Genomic DNA, 23,019 nt, shown 5'->3' with positions numbered 1-23,019 from the left:
AAAATATATTACAAAAAAAAAAATCAGGTCATTGAAAATTTTTTTAGAAAAATTACTTTAGAAAAATTCCTTAGGAAAATATTTCTAGTCTTCGAAAAAAGTTAAAAATTAAACATTTAGAAAATTTTTTGAAAATATAAAGTATAATTTGAAAATCTAAAAATATTTAGAGTCCTTGAATTTTTTTAATTCAAAAATATTTATTTTTAAATTAATTTTTTATAAAATAATATTTTAAAATGTTCAGAAAAATATATATTTCTTTTAGCCCTTCATAAAATCGTTATTTTTAAATTTATTTTTTTTTAATATTTTAAAAAGTTCATAAAAATTTTACATTTTTTTTTTGAAAAAATACTTGAAGAAAAAAATTATTAAAAAATATTCATAGAAAAGTCTAGCCTGTTTGGCTAGACTTTTAAGTTACACAAAATAACATAACTTATACTACTCGAGATTTTTTGATTTTTTTTAATTCGCACCTATGCAAAAAAAGAATAAAAATCGATATTTTTTATATTAATTTCTGTTTTTTAGAGAACATTTTTTTTTAATTTTCCCTTGTTTTTTTTAATTATTTCCCACAATTATCCCTGATTTTTTTAAATGATTCCCCAAAATTATCAACCACAGTACATTTTCATATACCACTGTAATTATGTATACATATTTATATTTATATAGTATATCAAAATAATACTACTCGTGATCAATGAACATGTGTTTCGTTTCGTTTTTTTTTTATTTCTTAATTTACACAAATTCTTTTGCATTGAAATCCCCATTGATTAAGTAATGAATGCAACAAAATATCTAAACAATGAAAAGTGAAATTAATGTGTGGCCATCTCTTCTAATGACTATCTCTCGCTCTCTCTCCTGATAATTTTTTTTCATTGGCTCCATCTCTAAAAATCTCCTTGGTAAAATAAAATAACATTGCCATACCACAACAAGAGATCTGTTATTTTTGGGGACAACGACTATGAGAGTATACTGTGTGTGTTCGTGCAAGAGACAGAGAGGGAGAGTGTGAGTAACGTCACATAATTATATGCCAGTGTACTGTTACTTAAAACGGCCCAACACCACCCCCTACAATGTTAGTTGCATTTGTTGATGCATTTCTCGTTCTTCCTCTTCCCCTCCCCCCATAACATGAGAATACCACTCATCCCCATGACAAAAGGAGGATGACGAAATGTATTAAAAAATAAACCCAACAACAACCACAACACCAGCAACAAGAAACAGTGAAGAAGAGCAACAAGAAATGATGATAGTGATTGCTTGATGTGTTTTGCTCGTGTGTAGCGCGAGGTATACAAGTGTAGGTGTGTGTGTTTCACCGTATGATGGGGGGATACTCGTGAATCTGTTTTTAAAACTTGTGACTCTTGTGATTGATCTCTCCACCCCGTCTTGGCTGGCTTTGTTTATAAAAATAAAATCGTGTTACAAGCAAAAAAAAAAAAATAAATAAATAAAACAACAAACTAAAATTCTTCGGCTGTTCCTCTTCTATTTCAGAGAAAATGCTCATGTGTGTGTGTCCGAGTGTGTGCCTTATTTTAATTTTTTAATATATTTCAGTTGTGGTGGGCAACAAATTCTCAAATAAAAGTGAAATTTTAGATTCTCGTGCGACCAAAAAATATAATAATATCCTGCAATAAAACATCGCGGCACAGTACCGTTCAATATCGTTCAAAATTAGTGAACCAAAATGTCAACAAAGACATCTTCATTGAATGCAAGTGCCAATAATTCACCAACGAGTCCCATAAATAATAGTGGGGGGACTCAGGGTAATGCCACACCAACCGTAGTAAAAATTAAAAAGGAGTTACCCAGTGATGAAATTAAGGTAAGCATATAATTTTTGATATTTATAACTTAGCTGAATTGTATTATCGATGGAAAATCTATAATTGAGTTTCCTATAAGACATCTTCAATTCAGCTTAGCTGAGTTACATTTCTTTTAAGGGCAATTCTCAATTCAGCTTAGCTGAATTAGGTTTTCTGAAGGTACCGTAAGGTTTCCACAGGAAATCTTCAATTCAGCCTGAATTAAGGTTTCTATAGGGAATCTTCAATTCAGCCTGGCAGAATTAAGGTTTCTATAGGGAATCTTCAATTCAGCCTGGCTGAATTAAGGTTTCTATAGGAAATCTTCAATTCAGCCTTGCTGAATAAGGGTTTCTATATGAAATCTTCAATTCAGCCTGGCTGAATTAAGGTTTCTATAGGAAATCTTCAATTCAGCCAGGCTGAGTTAAGGTTGCTATCGGAAATCTTCAATTCAGCCTGGCTGAATTAAGGTTTCTATAGGAAATCTTCAATTCAGCCTGGCTGAATAAGGGTTTCTATATGAAATCTTCAATTCAGCCTTGCTGAATTAAGGTTTCTATAGGAAATCTTCAATTCATCCCGGCTGAATTAAGGTTTCCATAGGAAAACTTCAATTACGCCCGGCTGACTTAAGGTTTCCATAGGACAATTTTAATTCAGCTTGGATGAATTAAGATTTCCTAAAAAAAATTTCATTTCAGCCTGGCTGAATTAAGGCTTGTATAGGAAAACATCAATTCAGCCTGGCTTAATTAAGGTATGGAAATTAAGATTTCCATAAAAAACTTCAATTCAGCCTGGCTGAATTAAGGCTTACATAGGAAAACATCAATTCAGCCTGGCTTAATTAAGGTATGGAAATTAAGATTTCCATAAAAAACTTCAATTCAGCCTGGCTGAATTAAGGCTTACATAGGAAAACTTCAATTCAGCCTGGCTGAATTAAGGTTTTCATAGGAAAACTTCAATTCAGCCCGGCTGAATTAAGGTTTCTATAGGAAATCTTCAACTCATCCTGGCTGAATTAAGGTTTCCTTAATTCAGCACAGCTGAGTTCAAGATATCTTGGAGTTTTTAAAGGTATTCTATAATTTCGGCCAGTTGAATTGCCTTTTCTGTAGGAAATCTACAATTCCGCTTATCTAAATTTGGGTTTCCATAGGATATCTTAAATGCAGTCTTGCTGAATTAGTTTTGATGTGGATTATGAAAATGTTATGTCAACTGAATTGGTGTTATTTATAATAATTTTACAATGCCGACCAGCTGAATTGGGTTTTCGGTCGGAAATCTATAATTCCGCTTAGCTGAATTGAGGTTTTAATAATAATGTTACAATTCCGACCAACTGAATTGGGTTTTCTGTGGGAATTCTAAAATTTCGATTAGCTGAATTGGGGTTTCTATAAAGAATCTACAATTCTGATCAGCTGAATTGGGGTTTCTGTGGGAATTCTAAAATTTCGACCAGCTGAATTAGGGTTTTTATAGGAAATCTAAAATTTTGCTTAGCTGAATTGGAGTTATAATAATAATTTTACAATTCCGACCAGCTGAATTGGGAAATCAATATTTTTTTCATTGTCTTCGGATTTCAAGTCATAATTATTACATTTATCTATCGTTTGCTTATTATTATATAAATAACATTGTCTCAAGTATAATATTGCATTGTATTTGATTGATATTTATGAAAATATCTAATTTCTGTAATTTCAAACTATTTTAATATGACAAAGAGTCATAGTAACAAATGTGTGTGTGTGTCTATGAGCATACTTGATGCCTTCTTCGGGTTTTCACAATCTAATGACGCCTTTGGCAATAGAAACGTGTGTAGTAAAGCTCCTCTCCACTGCCTGCCATATAACATCGACACCAGAACCAAGCCATCCAGTCAGTGATACGTTTGTTAATCCTCCTCCTCCTCCTTCATCGTCTGCCGGCCGACCTGCCTACCATTCGTGCCATATTACAATGTACTACAATTACTCAAATGAATGTTATTTGATATCCGATTGTAAATTTAGACTTTATTTCAAAGTTAATATATGTATGTACATATGTGTGTATTTATGGGGTGTATGATGCAAAATAGTAGAATGTTGTAAAGAATATTCATATGAGATATTCTATAAAATGAAAAAAAATAAATAAATAAACAAGTAAAAAACCTCCTTTACTAGTAAAGGAATTTCTCTGCTCTAAAGAGCAAGTGATAAGAGCAAGAAGGAAAGAGAGAGCGAGAGTTATCTTTGCCATGTGCAATTTGATTCATGTTTACTGCTATGTAATTACATCAAAACACACACACACACAACCCATCCCTCCCCCACACCAGAGAATGCGAGAACGATAACAGTATTCTAATAACAGAGAAACAAGTGACAGAGACAAAAGAGGTAAAATGAGAGCGGAGCCAGCCATTGCTGTCGCTGCTGCTGCTGCATTATCAATGATATATTTCTTCTTCTTCATCTTATTAAGGTATAAAATAACATTGTCGTCATCTCAGCATCTTATCATCATCTCAACACAACAATAGCAACAACAACAAATATCAGCATCACTCATTGTCCTTATTATGATGGTCGGTTTCTTGTTGTTGTTGCTGCTTTGCAATGAAGTTGGCATAGAATTACTTAAATAATATCCTTTTACATGACAAAGTAGTTGAATCTTGTCTTGTCTTTGCCGACAGAGTAACTGCCGCTGTAGTGGTGGGTAGTTGTAGTGGCCAACAAACAACAATAACACCACTACTAATCATTGGCACAACTGAGACTGAGAGAACGAACGAATGAATGAAAGCAGCCATTCAGATTCAGTCACTCATCCAAGCAACCAATGAAGGTAATAATAATAGCCATAATGACTTTGAGATCTTGCTGTATCATGTTTAGTATTTTTTTACAACATTTGTTTCAAGGAAGTGAAAAGCAAAGCCATTCCTTTTTGACTATCAGGAGTGAAATCTCTTTAGAGGAGGTTTACTTAATTCAAAATTGATATAAAATTACCAAAAAAAAAAAAAATGAAAGAAGCTCTCAAAGGAGCGATAATTTATGGCTAGGTTATAAAACATTTATCAAAAGAAACCAACAATTCAGCTTAGCTAAATTAGCTATTCAATGTGAAATCAACAATTTAAATCAGCTGAATTGGATTTTCTTTAAAAAGACTACAATAAAACCATTGCTGAATGAGGTTTCCTCTTTGAAATCTGCAATTCAGCTTAGCTGAATTAACTTATTCATAAGAAATTTATAATTTAGACTGGCTAAATATGTCTTTTTCCATAAAAATTCTTCAATTCAGCTTAGCTGAATTAGGTTTCCCATATGTAATCTTTAATTCAACCCAGCTGAATTAATGTTTCTGAAAGAAATCTTCAATTCAACCGGACTGAATTAAGGTTTCCATAGAAATTCTTCAATTCAGCTCAGCTGAATTAAGGTTTCCATAGGAAAACTTCAATTCAGCCTGGCTGAATTAAGGTTTCCATAGGAAAACTTCAATTCAGCCTGGCTGAATTAAGGTTTCCATAGGAAAACTTCAATTCAGCCTGGCTGAATTAAGGTTTCCATAGGAAAACTTCAATTCAGCCTGGCTGAATTAAGGTTTCCATAGGAAAACTTCAATTCAGCCTGGCTGAATTAAGGTTTCCATAGGAAAACTTCAATTCAGCCTGGCTGAATTAAGGTTTCCATAGGAAAACTTCAATTCAGCCTGGCTGAATTAAGGTTTCCATAGGAAAACTTCAATTCAGCCTGGCTGAATTAAGGTTTCCATAGGAAAACTTCAATTCAGCCTGGCTGAATTAAGGTTTCCATAGGAAAACTTCAATTCAGCCTGGCTGAATTAAGGTTTCCATAGGAAAACTTCAATTCAGCCTGGCTGAATTAAGGTTTCCATAGGAAAACTTCAATTCAGCCTGGCTGAATTAAGGTTTCCATAGGAAAACTTCAATTCAGCCTGGCTGAATTAAGGTTTCCATAGGAAAACTTCAATTCAGCCTGGCTGAATTAAGGTTTCCATAGGAAAACTTCAATTCAGCCTGGCTGAATTAAGGTTTCCATAGGAAAACTTCAATTCAGCCTGGCTAAATTAAGATTTCCATAGGAAAACTTCAATTCAGCCTGGCTGAATTAAGGTTTCTATTGGATATCTTCAATTCAGCCTGGCTGAATTAAGGTTTCTATTGGAAATCTCCAATTCAGCCTGGTTGAATTAAGGTTTCAATAGGAAAACTTAAATTCAGCCTGGCTGAATTTAGGTTTCTGTAGGAAATCATCAATTCAGCCCTGCTGAATGAAGTCTTCTTCCCTACCGTTGCACCATATCAATATCCCCATTCACCATTTGTTGTTTTGTTTTTTATTGTCCTGATAATGAGTAGAGTAGCAACAACAAGAAATGGGTAACCATTTTTTTTTTTGTTAACTGAGAAGTCTTTTGAAACGGAATAAACTCCTCTTTAACTCCCATAAATTTCCGAAATAATAAAAAATAAAACCTGAAATGCGAATTAATACTCCGGTCAAGTCTACGCGACGGTCTCAGCAAGCTGCTCGTCTGTCGTTTGCACAAACAGACAACAACATTTACATTCGTCATTTAGTCCCTGGATTTGGCGTTTTGTGTGAGTGTGTGTGTCTGCGTCGAAGTGTCACTGTGTGTGTCTGTCAGTGGGTATCACCGAGAATATCTGATCGGATATCTGATATTCTTCTTATTTGGGAGTATGTCATTCATTATAAAATACCCAATGAATACCTTGTTGTTGTTGTTGGATATTCTTGATATTTCTACTTGGATTGGCTGCCCGGCTTCCCAGCTGGCTGGCTGACTGCCTGTCCGACTGGCTGTCTGCCTGTCGTTTGTGTGCGATTTCTGTTGGCGTTTACATTGAATGTTGTATTGCCGTTTCCAGTTTTTATTATTTTCCATTTCGTGGTGGTATTCGATTACCTTAAAGCGATCAAATTTCATTCGATAAAAATACAAAACTACAATAACAGCAACAACAGCCAACAGCGAGCAGAAAAACGCAATACAAAATACCATGGCTGCCTCTCTGCGTCGTTTGGCACAAAATTAATTTTTACTCATTTGTCGCAATCAGAGTTTTGGTGGTCGAAATATTTGTCGCTTTATCATTCCGGGGGCAGTTCAAGTGGCATGGTCGGTCGGAAGGTAGGGAGGCATGGATGGTAGTTATTGCCGCCATCACAATATTTGTAATATTTCCGATTAATAATTTGATCCTAATTGCTCTGCATTTGCAAATTTTTGAAAATACCTCGGTGGTTTGGATTATTTTGAAATTTGTTATGAAGCATCATTTTACACACACTCACACATCCTCACCTGCTGAATGAATGCGAAAACGAAACGAATAAAATCTATTTTTCATAAAATAAAAACTCATATTACAGCACATTTATTGGCAGTTGGTTCCAGGAAACTTCTATGCAATACGAGTCGGAATTTGCCACTAGGGTTTCTATTTCTATTTGATATTGAATAATTCATGTTTTTGTTGTTGTGTTAGAATTTCAATGAAACCAAATGTGGAAATTAAAAAATTCAAAGCTGAATAAGAGATTTAGTATTGGAAACCCTAATTCAGCTAGGATAAATTAAAAATTTCATATTGGGAATCCAATTCAGCTGGGTTGAATTGAAGATTTGTTTCAGGAAACCTAATTCAACTGGGTTGAAATGAAGATTTCCTTCAAGAAACCTAATTCAGCTGGGCTAAATTGAAGATTTCCCCTAGAAAACCAAATTCAGACAATCTAAATTTAAGATTTCCTTCAGGAAACTTAATTCAGCCATGTTGAATTGGAAATTACGTATGAAAAACTTAATTCAGCCATGCTGAATTGTAGCCTTCCAATAGGAAACCTAATTCAGCCAAGCTGAATTAAAGATTTCGTTTGAAAAACTTAATTCTGCTAAGCTAAATTATACATTTGGTAAAAAAACTTAATTCAGACTTGCTGATTTAAAGATTTTCTAAAGGAAATCTTTAATTCAGACTTGCTGAATTAAAGATTTCCTATAGAAACCTTAATTCAGCCAGGCTGTATTAAGGATTTCTCATAGGAAACCTTAATTCAGCCAAATTGAATTGAAGATTTCCCCTGGAAACCTTAATTCAGACAGGCTGAATTGAAGATTTCCTATTGGAAACCTAGTACAGCCAGTCTGAATTGAGAATTTCTTATTGGAAACCGAATTCAGCTGGGCTGAATTGAAGATTTCCTTAATTCAGCCGGACTGAATTGAAGATTTCCTCTTGGAAACCTAATTTAACCAAGCTGAATTGAGGATTTCTTATTGGAAACTTAATTCAGCCAGCCTGCATTGAGGATTTCTTATTCCAAAACTAATTCAGCCTGGCTGAATTAAAGATTTCTAATTGGAAACGTAATTCAGCCCGGTTAACTTGAAGATTTCTTATTGGAAACCTGAAGATTTCCTATAGAATCCTTAATTCAGCTAGGCTGAATTAAAGATTTCTTATAGAAAACTAGGTGGAATTATCAATTTATCCTCGTATTTGGGATTTTCCTCTTGCATTTTATTTCTTCACCCGTTTCTTTGTGTCTGTGTGTGTGCTTCCAAATTTGTGTTGAACTTTTGATCTTTCGATGGTATTCGGATGCATTCAGTTGCAAGCTAAATATGATATCATTCATGTCATTATCTTTGTTAAGAAATTTGTAACCCTTAATGACATTGACCATTCAAAAATGTTAACCAACACACACGGAACGCACACACACATATCCATAAGTATGTAAGTGCCGTTCATGTGATGTAACGAAGATAATACCTTTTGAGAAATTGTATAGCGTTGAGAAAAGCTATGCAAAGTTTAGTATTGAAAATAAGAAGAAGAAGAAGCAGAAGACGAAGTACTAATACAACAAAAACAAAAAGGACAGATATTTAATATCAATTTTCACACACCAATACTAAAACACACACGCACACACACAAACATACATGAACGCGTGAGCTCATAACGTAAATTTTAGTTCATTATTATATCACAGACCTGAGAAGAAGAAGAAGAATACACACAGGGCAAGCCGCCGGTACATCTAACCGTTCGTTTACACTTGGCAAAATGTGTGGTTGTCGTTGTTGCTGGAAAGAGTATTCTGTAAAATATTAAATTGCACAAAAATATCTCTCGAAACAACAGACACACGAACCAAAACATTCTAACACTCACGGGTGGGGAGAGTGAGAGAGAGAACGAGCGGGTGAGAAAAACCAACATCAACATTAAGAACTAACGTCATATAAGAAATGAAAAGAAGGACGATATTCAATCCTAAGCTATCGATATTCGATTACAGTTCTATGTCGGCGGACGGGTGGGCCGGGCTGGCGGACAGGCAGTCAAACACAATGTTGGTGTTCGGTGTTGTTGCCATGAAGTTTACAACAAATTGCGCGCATAGAAGTGTGTTGGAAACAACAATACCAGTATCACCCCCCGAACACACACACACACCCACACACACGGAGACTAGCTCAATAGATTTTTGAGAGCCATTCTTTGCCAACAGTATTACGTTTTTGGCTGGAAAATCTACACGAGCTGAGGATGATGGCAGAAAGGAGATGTGCTGTGCCTGCAACCAAACAGCCAACCAACCAACCTAGGTGGTAACATAGATAGCAGGTCATGCCCGCCAGCCGGCATGCAGGCAACCAGCCAGTCAGCCTGCCAAGTCGCAACAATGATGGGTGTTTGGTGGTTGCTGCTGGTATTAGAAAAGATTTGGTTACACTTCTGTTGTTCGCATATTAGGTTCAGGGTGAATTCTATTAAATGCAATGCTAACTTAAGTTTTCCTATTAGAAACAGAAGCTAAACTATTTTATTAATCAATTAGAATTTAATTTTAGGCAGGCTGAAAAGAAAATACTGCAAAGAAAATTTCTGATGAGAACTCCAATTCAGCTGGGCTTAATTGTAAAATTTACACTAAAAACCTAATTCAGGCTGGCTGAATTGAAGATTTTCTATGGAAAGCCTAATTCAACCAGGCTGAATTGAATATTTTCCATGGAAAACTTGAAAAATTCCCATCGGAAAACTTATTCAGCCAGGCTAAATTGAAGATTTCCTATATAAACCTTAATTCAGCCAGGCTGAATTGAAGATTTCCTGGGAAAACCTTAATTCAGCCAGGCTGAATTGAAGATGTCCTATAGAAACCTTATTTCATCGAGTCTGAGTTGAAGATTTCCTATGGAAACCTTAATTCAGCCAGGTTCAATTGAAGATTTCCTATGGAAACCTTAATTCAGCCTGGCTGAATTGATGATTTCTAATGGAAACCTTAAGTCAGCCAGGCTGAATTGAAGATTTCCTATGGAAACCTTAACCTTCCTACGGAAAACTTAATTAAGCCAGGTTGAATTGAAGATTTCCTACGGAAATTCAGCCAGGCTGAATTGAAGATTTCCTGAACCGAAGATTTCCTATGGAAACCTTAATTCAGCCAGGCTGAACTGAAGATTTCCTTTGGAAACCTTAATTCAGCCGAGCTGAATTGAAGATTTCCTATGGAAACCTTAAATCAGCCAAGCTGAATTGAAGATTTCCTATGGAAACCTTAAATCAGCCAAGCTGAATTGAAGATTTCCTATGGAAACCTTAAATCAGCCAAGCTGAATTGAAGATTTCCTATGGAAACCTTAATTCAGCCGAGATGAATTAAAGATTTCCCATGGAAACAGCCGAGCTGAATTGAAGATTTCCTATGGAACCTTATTCAGCCAGTATATCTCAATAAATTGAGGCGTATACTTTTTAGAAATATTTATGGATAAGTATACGCACCCCTTGGTGCTGTTTGTTTCTTATTTCTATTATTCATACGCCCCATTGTCTTCTTTAGAAAACCAAATTTTTTCTCACTTAATTGTTGTAAAAAATGTTCTCACAAATTGTGCGAATTAAGTCATTTGCTAAATTTGAAAGACGAAAACATTTTAATTTGAAAACAATTTTTCATAGTCGAGGTTAAATTCTGTTATGCATTTCTTCTTATTTTTTTTGTTTGGTTCAAAATGCACAATGACTGGTGTCGGAATAATATATACAAAAACATGCAAATATATATTTTTATATTATTATGAAATATTTAATTGTTTCGTATATATTTTTTTGAATTAAATATGTTTTAATGAACGCATGGCTCTTTGGTTGAGTTTTTTTTTTTTTTTGTTTTTTTTTTTTTGTAAATTGACCATATAGTCATCACTTTATAATAAAAAGTATAAATATCATTGCAAAGAAAATATAGTTTTGCGTGTTTATGCAGTACTCATATATGTGTGTACGTGTTGGTGTGTGCGTTTTTTTTTCTTGGCACCATTTAGTGTTTTGTTTACAAACATCAAAAGGTGAATATACCGCCCACTTAAAACGGTATTTTTTTGTTTTCATTTTTGTATTTCTCCTTCTTCTTTTGTGGATTAACTCGTCATATGTAAATGCAACACACATACATATAAATATATTGTATATATTTTTTATTTTAATATTAATTTTATTTTAATTAATACATGTCATTACATTATTTTCCCTTTGCCTTATTGAATAACTGTTATTTGATACAAATACAAAGAGTCGTCTATCTCAGAACTAAGAGTATCACATTGACGAAAGCTAACTGCTTCGACTCTCTCTCTGTCACATTTCCCATTAAGGTAGTATGAATGAATAAGAAAACAACAACTAACAGTTAGTTCTTATTGGGAAATCTCACATAAACATGACAAATTTAACTGTGATGGTGCCTCACTCTCTCTGAGATCAGAGAGAGAGAGGCAGTTCGTCTTCGGACGGCTCACAAGAAGGACGTGATCTAAAAAGTTTAAAAAAAGCATTATACGCCCACGGGCTTAAAAATCAAAATGGCAGTTAAATTGCATAACCTATAAAGTCATGTTTAATTTCATTATATGTTAAAATTGAATGTATTTTGAAGGCTCGTAGACAAAGTCTACATAATCTGTGGTGGCGCTATTATACTCGATAATCGGGAGGTCGGGCCAATAACTTAAATAGGAAATAGGAAAAAAAAAACAGAGAGAGAGAGGGAGAGGCGCAATCATAGTTAAATTGCATTCATGTTTAAATAATATTTTCCAATAAGAAATGCAATGAATCAAAGGAATAAATAAAATTTGGGGAAAAGAATCATTGGTTTTCCATTTTTTAATGGATATTTATATGTATGTATATGTGTGTCTGTCTACATGTCCATCAACTCTGCTTAAATTACAAATGACACATTAAAAGCGAATTTTTTTTTTCGTTGTTGTTGACGTCCAAGTGGCGTCCAACCAATCGAACGACCAACAACAAAAAGTCACTTTGATTTTTCCATAATAATTTTCTCATACACATTGCTGCAACACTGAGTGAGTGACACACACACACACATATATATTTTTTGTACAATCAAGCATACAGAAGAAAAATTAAAAAAAAATACATTTTTACGAAATCTCATATTACTCAAAGTGTATCAAATTCTTATTATAATGAATTGAACAAAATGAACTACGGCAACAACAACAACAATTACAATCGAGCACAATTACACATAACACACCAAGAGTTAAGGAATGCAACAAAGAAAAAACAACAACAACAATGATCACAATACAAGAGAAGAATTCTTTTTATGAATGCAAGGAAATAAAATGACAGGAGGATGATTTTGCAAAAAAAAAAAAAAAATATATATATATATATTGTACGAATGTCTCATCGAATGGTTTTCGAGACAGTTAAGTCTCAATAAATGTAATATTCCATCAGAAATTTTCAATTTAGCCCGGCTGAATTAGGATTTGTTAAGGAAATATTTAATTTAGCCGAGATAAATACAATTTTTATTAAGAAATCTTCAATTCAGCCCAGCTGAATTAGGGTTCCCAATGGAAATCTTTAATTCAGCTTGATTAAATATGTATTTATATAAGAAATCTTCAATTCAGACCGGTTGAATTAAGGTTTCCATAGGAAATCTGCAATTCAGCCCGGCTGAATTAAGATTTCCAAAGGAAATCTGCAATTCAGCCTGTCTGAATTGAGGTTTCCATAGGAAATCTTCAATTAAGCCCGGCTGAATTAAGGTTTCCATAGGAAATCTTCAATTCAGCCGGGCTAAATTAAACTTTCCATAGGAAATCTGCAATTCAGCCTGTCTGAATTGAGGTTTCCATAGAAAATCTTCAATTAAGCCCGGCTGAATTAAGGTTTCCATAGGAAATCTTCAATTAAGCCTGGCTGGATTCAGGTTTCCATATGAAATTTTCAATACAGCCCGGCTGAATTAAGGTTTCCATATGAAATCTTTCATTACTGTTGACTAAATCCTGTCCACATTGTTGCAAATCGTAAATCTACAATCCCGCCAAAAACAACATCTTGCTTGCAAACCGAATTAATGGAATGCATATGTTGGAAATATGATATGTACGACACGATTATTTAAAACCAAAAGGAAATTCACAGTATATGTATTTTTGTTGTTCTTCTTCGTATGTTTCAAAAAAAACTTATTGGCACTGCACAATATATAAACCATAAGGAAACTACAAAATACAAATGACAGAGAAAAATTCTCATTCCCCCCAACCAACCGAAAAAAGAACACCGCAACAAAGTGAGCAACACAACACCAACACTAAATTTAACACCGATCAAATCACCACTTCTTCTTCTTCATAGCCTCCTGGGTGGTGGGTATTGAATATACAAAAAAATATATTTTTGTGCTGCAATACTTGAACAAATATACAAATGTGTATAGTCATGTATAGACATGTGTGTTCAATTTGTTGCAGTTCTTGGGTGACCGACTACCATTGCCACAGTATGTTACTTTGCCTGGCCGACTGCCTGCCTGCATTTATCTTAAAGGAATAATATTTATGCCCTGCCACCCTAAGAAACGAACACCTGAACACAAATTGTTATTTAGAGCATCAGGTGTCGATCAGAATTTTTGTTGTTGTTTTGATTATTAATTAAATTCATATTGAAATTAAATACTATGTAAATAAATTATTTTTTCTATGATGTTTTTATTTTTTATTTCATTTTCTATATTTAATTATGGTTGCGAAATAAACAAATGCTTCATAATTTACGCTTTTGTGTTAAAAATAGCAAATCTCTTTCATTTATAAATTTAAGTCCCTTTATTTCTCACATTTTTTCGTCTTTATGTAATGATAACTATTTTTTCCCCTTCTTGTTTGTTTTTAAATTATTATTACCCTTTGAAAAAACAAATCTCTTCATTAATATCCGTATTTATGCCACTACAATTGTCATATTTCCACTTTCTTCATATAATTAGAGAGAGAGAGAGAATACATTTCTCCTCCATTTCCTTTTGTTTTAATTTGCAATAAATGCATATTGAACAACCGTTTGTCTTTAACTGTTAGATCAGGCATGCTTACCCATATACGCTACCGTAACTGAGGGTCGATGGGTAAACACATTTTCTCTTTCTTTCTCTTTACGTCAGTCGTTTTTAATGGTGAATTCACAGTTACGCTCGCACACACTTGCTCTCAATTTAATTTTGCCCAACACTGTGTTAGATCATGCTTAACCGAAAACACCGTTTCCCCTCACACACACGCACAGACTTGCCTCTTAACAAGAGTACCGTTTTTGTTGTTTACCAACAACAGCAACATACTTCCAATCATGCTTTCATCATTAACCTAAACATGATATTGCAAACAAACACACATACTCTCGCTCCATCTTAACCATTTCCCTTTATCACTGCACCGTAATGGTTGTCCACTCTCTCTCTCTCTCTAATTGCCAACTCTGTCTTTCTCTCTCATAAACATTGTTGCTTTATCATATCATCTCTAGCCGTCAGATGTTAATGTTGTGATATTGATACTATTTCATGCCATCTCTTTCTCTCTCCTCTCTCTCTCTAACAGCACTCACCACACACATATAAGAGTGTGTGTGTGGTAAGTGCTTACCGTAAGCCTTCCATCATAAATTTGTGTAAATGAAGTATTATTTTTTGTTTCTTTTTGTTGTTGCTGTTATTGTTGTTGTTTTTGCTGTTTAATTTAAGCTCAACCAAATATTAAATTTCATACTTCAAGTCGTAAATCTCTTTGGAAAATAAGCAGAAAAACATCATACACACATACATATATCTTGTACAGCTAGTTTTTATATGATATTATGTGTGTGTTGTTGGTATTATAAATTAAAGGAAAATGCTGTTGTTGTATAAAAGGTGAGCGAGATATAGCCTTAATCTCATATATTATTTATAATACCAAGCAATGCATCATTTTTTGATGTTATGGAAAATAGGCTGTATCTATATATAAAATTGAAAATAACTAAATAACATAACTAAATAAATAACTTCAATGAAAGGAGAAAATTAAAAAAAAATAATAATATATAAATTAAAGATTAAAAAAATGATATTTAAAAATAATAAATAAATACATATATCGGAAATTAATTAAACAAAAAATAAATAAAAATTGAAATAAATAAAATATTATAAATACGACCTAATATTTTTATAACAAACAAACCTAATATTGTGGTAAAATTGTTTGTGTGTGTTCACACACATAAATTTTAATTAATTAATTTCGGTTTCGATTACAAATGAAAGGTAGTTTATTTTAAAATAAAAAATTTAGTTTTGTTTTTAGAAGATATTCTGTGAATATATTTTTTCAATGGGGAAATGTCACAAATGATAAATTAAATTTTATAATAAATAAATTTATTTTATATTTAATAAATTTTATTTTATATTTAATAATATAAAAAAATTATAAAATTTCAAAATGTTATAAAAAATAACCTTTAATAAAATAATAATGTCTGTAGAAAAACAAATAGGCTCTTAATTGATATTTTGATTGATATTTTGGGATCTCTTTTGGTGGTAAATCTTTCTACCAAAAATAATCAATATTGGTCCACTTTTTAGTATAGCCCCATATAAAAATAACCACCGATTTTTAGTAAAATATATGAAATTTATATTTCATGAAATTTTTGTTTCATGAAATATTTGTTTAATGAAATGTTTGGTTCATGATTTTTTTTTGTTTCATGATATTTCTATTTCATGAAATTTTTAAGAGGAAAATTATAAAAAATGATTAAAAAAGTTCATGAAATAAAAATTTCATGAAACAAAAATTTCATGAAATAAAAATTTCATTAAATAAAAATATAATGAAACAAAAAAGTGCATGAAATTAAAATTCCATGAAAGAATAATTTCATGAAAAATTTGTTTGTCTTTCATGTATTTTTTTTTTTTTTGAATTTACCATTTTTTCTTTTCTTTTTTTGTCTCACTGTACTTTGTCAACATTTGGCATTGATATGACAAACTTCCCCACCTCTTCTCCTCTTCCGCCTCACATTGGTAAAGTGTAAAAACAGAATCTTTAAATGTCATTTGATACCTTTAACAAAATAACGATTTCATGTCTGCTTGAGTGTGGATATGACGATGGTTGGTATGTGCACAGCAAACTGGAAAACAAGTCATCATCAGACCAAACAACAAAACAGACATTCCATGGCATGGCAAAAACTGTCGAGGGTAACATTGTAGCACTTCCAGAACTGCTCCCCTATTTTTCTTTTCTTTAAATGTATTCATTCAGCCGGCTTTCTTTATTCAGATCGGAACGGATCGATTTTGGCTGGGCATTCGATCCTTGTGTGATGTCGTTTGGGGTTATGGATACCATTCGCGGCCCTCAAGCATGTGTTGAAATTCGGTACCCCACACTCAGTCAGTGTGTGTGAGTGATTGTCGTGGAGAATACAATGTTGGCAAGCCAGCTTGTTTGCATTTCGTGTGTGTATGTGTGTGCGAGAGAGTGTGTGTGTTTGTTTGTAAATTCACACCGGTCTTCATTTGCCATGTGACACTCGGAATTCTTTTTTGTTTTTGTTTTTCAAAATCGAAACACGAAAGAATGATGAGGATGGGGGTAAAATGAGATGATACCTTGCATTGCGTATTGGGGTCCATATGGATTAAAGTTTATGATTAAAATTTGTTGTTGATGACACACGCTCCGCTCCGACTCCATTCAAAAACAAATTTAACCACAACAACAAAATCAAATTTCATTTTTTACGAATTTAATACCCATTACCACTTCTTCTTCTGCTTCATGGTCACAACAACAACAGCAACGACAGATGTATTCGATGACCAGGAATTTCTGACCAAGCAATTTCAAAAACTTTCACAATTGTTTTAAGTCAAAAAATTGTTCTGAATTCAAATCCGAAATTCATATTTCTCTCCCTCTCCTTCCCAGGAATTTGCTGAAAACACAATGAATGAATTACTGGGTTGGTATGGTTTCGACAGCGTCGATCGCTTGGATATCTCGGCGAAAACTTCGAAACTCCTGCAGACGGCCGGTCTAATCAATGCCCAACAGCAGCAGCATCAACAACAACAAATGGAGAGGCGGCGCAGTCGCAGTCAACGGGCGACGGCTTTAATGCAAATGCATCAGCAGCAGCAACAACAGCAACAAAATGATCACTTACGTTCAAGCGGTACATCAACCTCCACCAGCAACAACAACACCACCACCACCACTTGCTCTCGCCCGAATTATCGTGGCAATGACAGCACCGCTTCGGATCATGATACCCGCAGTTCGCGAACTTCCACCACAATTTTCAACAAAATTTGCTGAAAATTCGATATTTGGGGTTCTCAGGGGTTAAAAAATCTTCCAACCACAAATTAGATGATGACTCAAAAAGTCCCCATTCCACGGGAATACTGCCAGCCACAAATACGTTTGATGAAAAATCGGGTAAGTTTTGTATTTTCGGGTAAGTAACCGAACCCCTTCATTTTCATTATTTTCAGGATTTTAGACAAGTTTTCCAGCCGAATCGCTTCTAATATTTGGAGTTCTTATTAGGTGTTAAATCTTCTTACCAAAAATTATCCACATCGGTCCGCGTTTTAGTACCCTCCGATTTTCGATATTTCGAATATTTTTGGTACATTTTTCTAACCGAATTAGCTATAATTCAATATTTGGAGTTCTCATTGGGTGCCAAAACTTCCTACCAGAAATTATCGATATCGGACCATCTTTAATTATAGCCATCATGTATAGTTCCGGCTCATCATAGGTATTTTGATGGTCCTGCAGCTACATTTTCCAAACCGAAGTGGTTATATTTTGGCACTACAGGTTTATAGTGGTTAAACAAATTAATTGCAAAAAATGTTCAATGCCAGTTCATGCCTCCATTATTGCTATTTTGAAGGTTATGTTTTCCAATCGAAGTGAAACTATTTTTTTTCCTAGAAAATAATGCCCTTAGGAAAAGTTTTTAGTTTCACAATTAAACATTACAACTCATACATATATGTATATATTTACATGGAAAATACATTCCAAAAAAATAGCAATGATTCCCTGCAACAACAACAAATCTCAATATCATCCTCTAATTGTGTGAATAATACTTACCTAGAACAGATTAAGAATGTTACACATAAATCCAACAGCTTGTGGCCAGATGCTGCAGATCCTAATACGAATCGTATTTACATACATATGTATGTGGTAGTATTTTGTAAACCGACAAAGAAGTTCATGTTAGGTTTTGCTTTCATAACATCTCAAATAACACTCATTAGAGTTTTGATGGAAACACATGCACGCACACATGTTCTTTGGGCATTGTTTTCAATAGCCTGAGTCCAACCCTTTTCCATGATAGTTTTCCACTCAAAGAGGGCAGAAAAAAATAGCTGCAACTTCGATTTTATGAAAAAAATTGAAAAGTCATTTTTTTTTAATTTCGGGGTAGAAAATCTCCCTACCAAAAATGATCAAAATCGGTCCATGTTTCGGGGAAGTCCCCATATAACTGAAAATATAATTTTTAATTCGAAATTTTTTAAAAACTCAATTTTTTAAAATCAATTTTTTTAATTCGATTTTTTTTTAAAAATTCCATTTTTTTTGCATAGAAATTTTCAAAATGAAATTTTTTAATTCAAAATTTCTTTTTTTTTAGATAACTGCTGCTGGTGTCGACGTCCCGTACCAGAAAACGCTCCCGAATTCCTGACAACCTCCGATGGTCCACGCTATTGCTCCGAGTCATGTTTTACACAAAGCCGCCGAGCCTCTTTCAAAAAAGCCAAAACCTGTGATTGGTGCAAACACATCCGTCACGCTGTCAGCTATGTCGATTTTCATGATGGTGCTACGCAACTGCAATTTTGTTCCGACAAATGCCTCAATCAATATAAAATGCAAATATTCTGCAAAGAGACGCAGGCTCATCTCGATATGAATCCACATCTGAAGGAACAGGGCATGGAGGCGGCCAGTAATGGTGCCAATCTCATAACACCCGATTTATGGTTGAAAAATTGTCGAAGTCGTTCGGCATCACCAGCCTCAACGGTGTCGACATCGCCAATACCGCCAACAAGTGGGGGGTGTGGGGTGAGGAATTTAATGGAAAGAGCATCGGTGCTAAGAGCAAATAGTCCAGTGAGTCCAACGGCAGGAAAGAATGGAAGTACAAACACGCCCTCTGCGGCTCCTTCGATTGCTGCGAACTACAAACCCCTAATCTCCGTGGCCCCAGTATCGAAATTAATGTCCAAAAGCCCGGGGATCATAACCCAGCACCGACAATCACCCAAACACAATCGCAAGAAAAGACCTCTGAAATCCTGCACCTCCACTGAAGGTCGCCAGGAACCAAAAGGGGGTAACTCTGCTACTGCTAATCCGCTGCTAAAACCAAAATCATTGTTAAACCCCTTACCGGAGCCGAATCGCAACAATCTATCCCAGACACCCTCCTTGACCCAGTTCGCCGCCTCCTGTGTACAAGACCTGCACATGAATGTACCACCCTTATCACCGATGTTGGAAAGTCCCGCCAGTTCCCAACCAACGACACCACATAATTTACCACCACCTGCTGCTGCCACAAATGGCGGACGAACCACCATACCGGCGGCATTTTTTGCAACACCTCCAACACAACATGGTGGACCACCTCCGCCCCCTGCCATGGGTGGCACATTTACACCACGACCCCATCCACCACCGCCACCACTACCATTTATGGGAAATCCCGCAGCACCATGGCCTAGATTTTTGGGCAACTTCATGGGTATGCCACCAACAGCAGCCGCACCCAGTTTAGCCGCCCCGCCAGATTTGTCGGCATTTAATGCTTTGGTCGGCACCCCACCACCCGTTACCGTAATGGTGCCATATCCGGTAATTATACCCTTGCCCATACCCATACCAGTGCCCCTGCCAGTGGTGGATTTTTATAAGGCCTATTTAACAGCCGATGAACGGCAAAAGTTCGATGAAGAACGAAATGGTATTAAAAAGGAAGCCACAACAACGGCAACGCCATCGGATAGCTGCTGTTCGGCAAGTGATGAACCCTTAGATTTTACCAAGACCAAGGAAACGACGGATTACACAAGCCCCATGATAACGGATAAAACTGCCAAAAATCCCCAGGAAGACATGGACGACGTGAGAGAAGAAGGAGAACGACAAGAAGAACCTGAAACCTCAGCCAACAATACCACAACAAATTCTCCCACCAATGGTGATGACGGCGGTGATACCTCAATATTACACTGTGTAATTAACTCCAAGTCCAATCACCAACACCACCACCAGGAAGAGCAAGGAATTGCCACAGAAAATCCCAATAGTCCGAGGAATTTGAATGAATCGGAGGATCCGCTACAAAATGTGGAAAACAACCCGCAACGATTACCGAAATTGAAAATAACCCGATTGCAATCGAAACGTACCCTGCTAATACAACAAACCAAAGAATCTGAATGCTCAAGGCCTTTGCGCAAGCGGAAACGCATCATAGACTGTGATTTTCAAAAAATCACAGCCACAACGACAAAAGAAACAAATGTCGAAAATAATGACGAGGATGATGATGCGGAGGAGGATAATGGAAAAGACAATCAAGAAGCGAAGAATATACGAACGACGACGACAGATATGGAAACCACAAATAATAACAACAACAGCAGGAGTCAAAATAGTAAATAAATAATTGGACCACTTTTTGAAGAAACCCCCAAAAAAAGAGAATAAATTATAAATTACTCAGATCCACCCCGCTCCCATAAAACAAAGCACTAAGTGCTTGAAAAAAAGTATTACCAATAGCAACAAACATTATAAAAATTAAACAAGTATATGTATATGTAAAGCGTTTTTATTTTAAAATTTGTAATTAAAAATTAAATTTGTGTTAAATTTTTTTAAAGAAAAATTAAATTTGTGTTAAATTTTTTAAAGAAAAGTAAAACAAACAAAAAACAAAACAAAATTGTAAACAAAAGATGATTGCTATTGTTTTACATAATTTATATATGGCGACTTATTAAAATATATACGTAAATATTTTGTATACCTTATATACTCTCATATATGCATACACTTTTTAAAAAACATATGTATATATATATATATATACGTCATTCTATAACAAATCGAATAATATATATTTGTTTGTAACCCCCCTATAATGAAGAAAGCAAATAAAAATTGCAATTTTATACACATATATATTATATATACAGCTTCGGTTTGTTCAGTGACCCATAGTGAAATTCCGAGAAGAATATATTTCCCATTAATATCATCCTTCTAAATTCAAACAGATTTCAATGATTTTGAAAAACTAAGAAAATAACCTCAAATTGTCTCAAAGACAAATTCAAATTGCAATTTTATGCACATATATATCATATATACAGATTCCGTTTGTTCAGTGACCTATAGTAAAATTTGATATAAAACATTTTCTTTCTTGATACCACATCCCATTTGTTTGCAACAAATTTCATGATCGGTATTGATTCTAGAGAATACTTGTGTTCAGTGAACTATAGTGAAATTGGATGTAGAATATTTTCTTCCTTGATACCACATCCCTTAAATGGAGTATTGTGGTAGAATTTGACCAATTTCGAAAAGTGTACGAAATTATTTATAATTAATTTTATGGACGTTATACCAAATTTGTTGGCAAAAAATTTCATGATCGGGATTGATCCTAGAGAATACTTGTGTTCAGTGACCTATAGTAAAATTTTATATAGAAAAAGTTCTTCCCTGATACCACATCAATAAAATGGCGTTTTCTGAGAAATCTCGGCCAAATTTGAAAAGTCTATGAAATTAAATGTTATGAATACTAAGGGTTTTATACCAAATTTGTTTGCAGCAAATTTAATGATGAGGATTGATCCTAGAAAATTCTTTTGTTCCGGGACCTATAGTGAAATTTGATGTAGAATATATTCTACTTTGATACCATTTCTCTAATATGAGGTAATCTGTGACAAATCGGCAAAATTGTAATTGACCTAGATTTAAGGTCCCTGTGCTAAAGCAATGTTCCCATTTTTTTGTTATTCGATTTGTATTTGAAATGTAATATATATATATATACATATATTTTTTTGTGTGTGTGTATATATATATGCAAGTATAAAATATGTACTTATTTCTCATTGTATAATTTAAATATTAAAGTGTGCAATTTTTATGTTTTTTTTTTATTTTTATTATTTTTATGTATTTGTTCTAGTTGTTTAAGCTCAACACCATGATTATTTTTAAATATAGTATTATTTATGATAGTTTTCTCTTAGTTATAGTTTTCTATTTATTTTTCTATTTTTTTAAATATATTTTTTGATACTAACTCCTTAGAATTTTTAAAAACAAAAGAATGTAAATTATTATATTTCGATTCGTTAGTTGATTTTATTCTGTAGTAATTGAAAAATAATAAATATAAACAAAAATTAAAAAAAAAATAAATAAATTTCGTTAAATAATAGGAAACCATTCTATATAGGTTTTTATTTGTATTTGCTTGAAAAATCACGATAAAATGATTTTTATGGAAAATTTCGGCCAAATTCGAAAAGTCTACGAAATCACTTTTAATTAATTCTATGGTTTTTATACCAAATTTGTTTGCAGTAAATTAAATTAAATTTCAAAT

General features: G+C 34.0%; 2 protein-coding genes across 2 annotated transcripts in view; one reads left to right on the top strand and one right to left on the bottom strand.

Moving 5' to 3' along the window:
- Positions 1 to 23,019, bottom strand: part of LOC133333528 (organic cation transporter protein) — a 102,991-nt gene that overhangs the window by 30,094 nt on the left and 49,878 nt on the right. The window lies entirely within an intron of this gene.
- On the top strand, positions 1,727 to 22,604 carry LOC133333504 (sine oculis-binding protein homolog). The gene is made up of 6 exons (XM_061541821.1): positions 1,727 to 1,867; positions 17,268 to 17,623; positions 17,710 to 17,780; positions 19,006 to 20,580; positions 20,665 to 21,024; positions 22,597 to 22,604. Exons 1-6 carry the CDS (start codon positions 1,727 to 1,729, stop codon positions 22,602 to 22,604), a joined length of 2,511 nt encoding a protein of 836 aa, XP_061397805.1.

The sequence above is a fragment of the Musca vetustissima genome, unplaced genomic scaffold (genome assembly GCF_032173495.1).
Source record: "Musca vetustissima isolate MV318-11 ecotype Yass unplaced genomic scaffold, APGP_CSIRO_Mvet_v1 utg20336, whole genome shotgun sequence".
In the NCBI taxonomy this organism is placed as follows: Eukaryota; Metazoa; Arthropoda; class Insecta; order Diptera; family Muscidae; genus Musca; species Musca vetustissima.
This window is presented reverse-complemented; position numbering and strand designations above follow the sequence as displayed.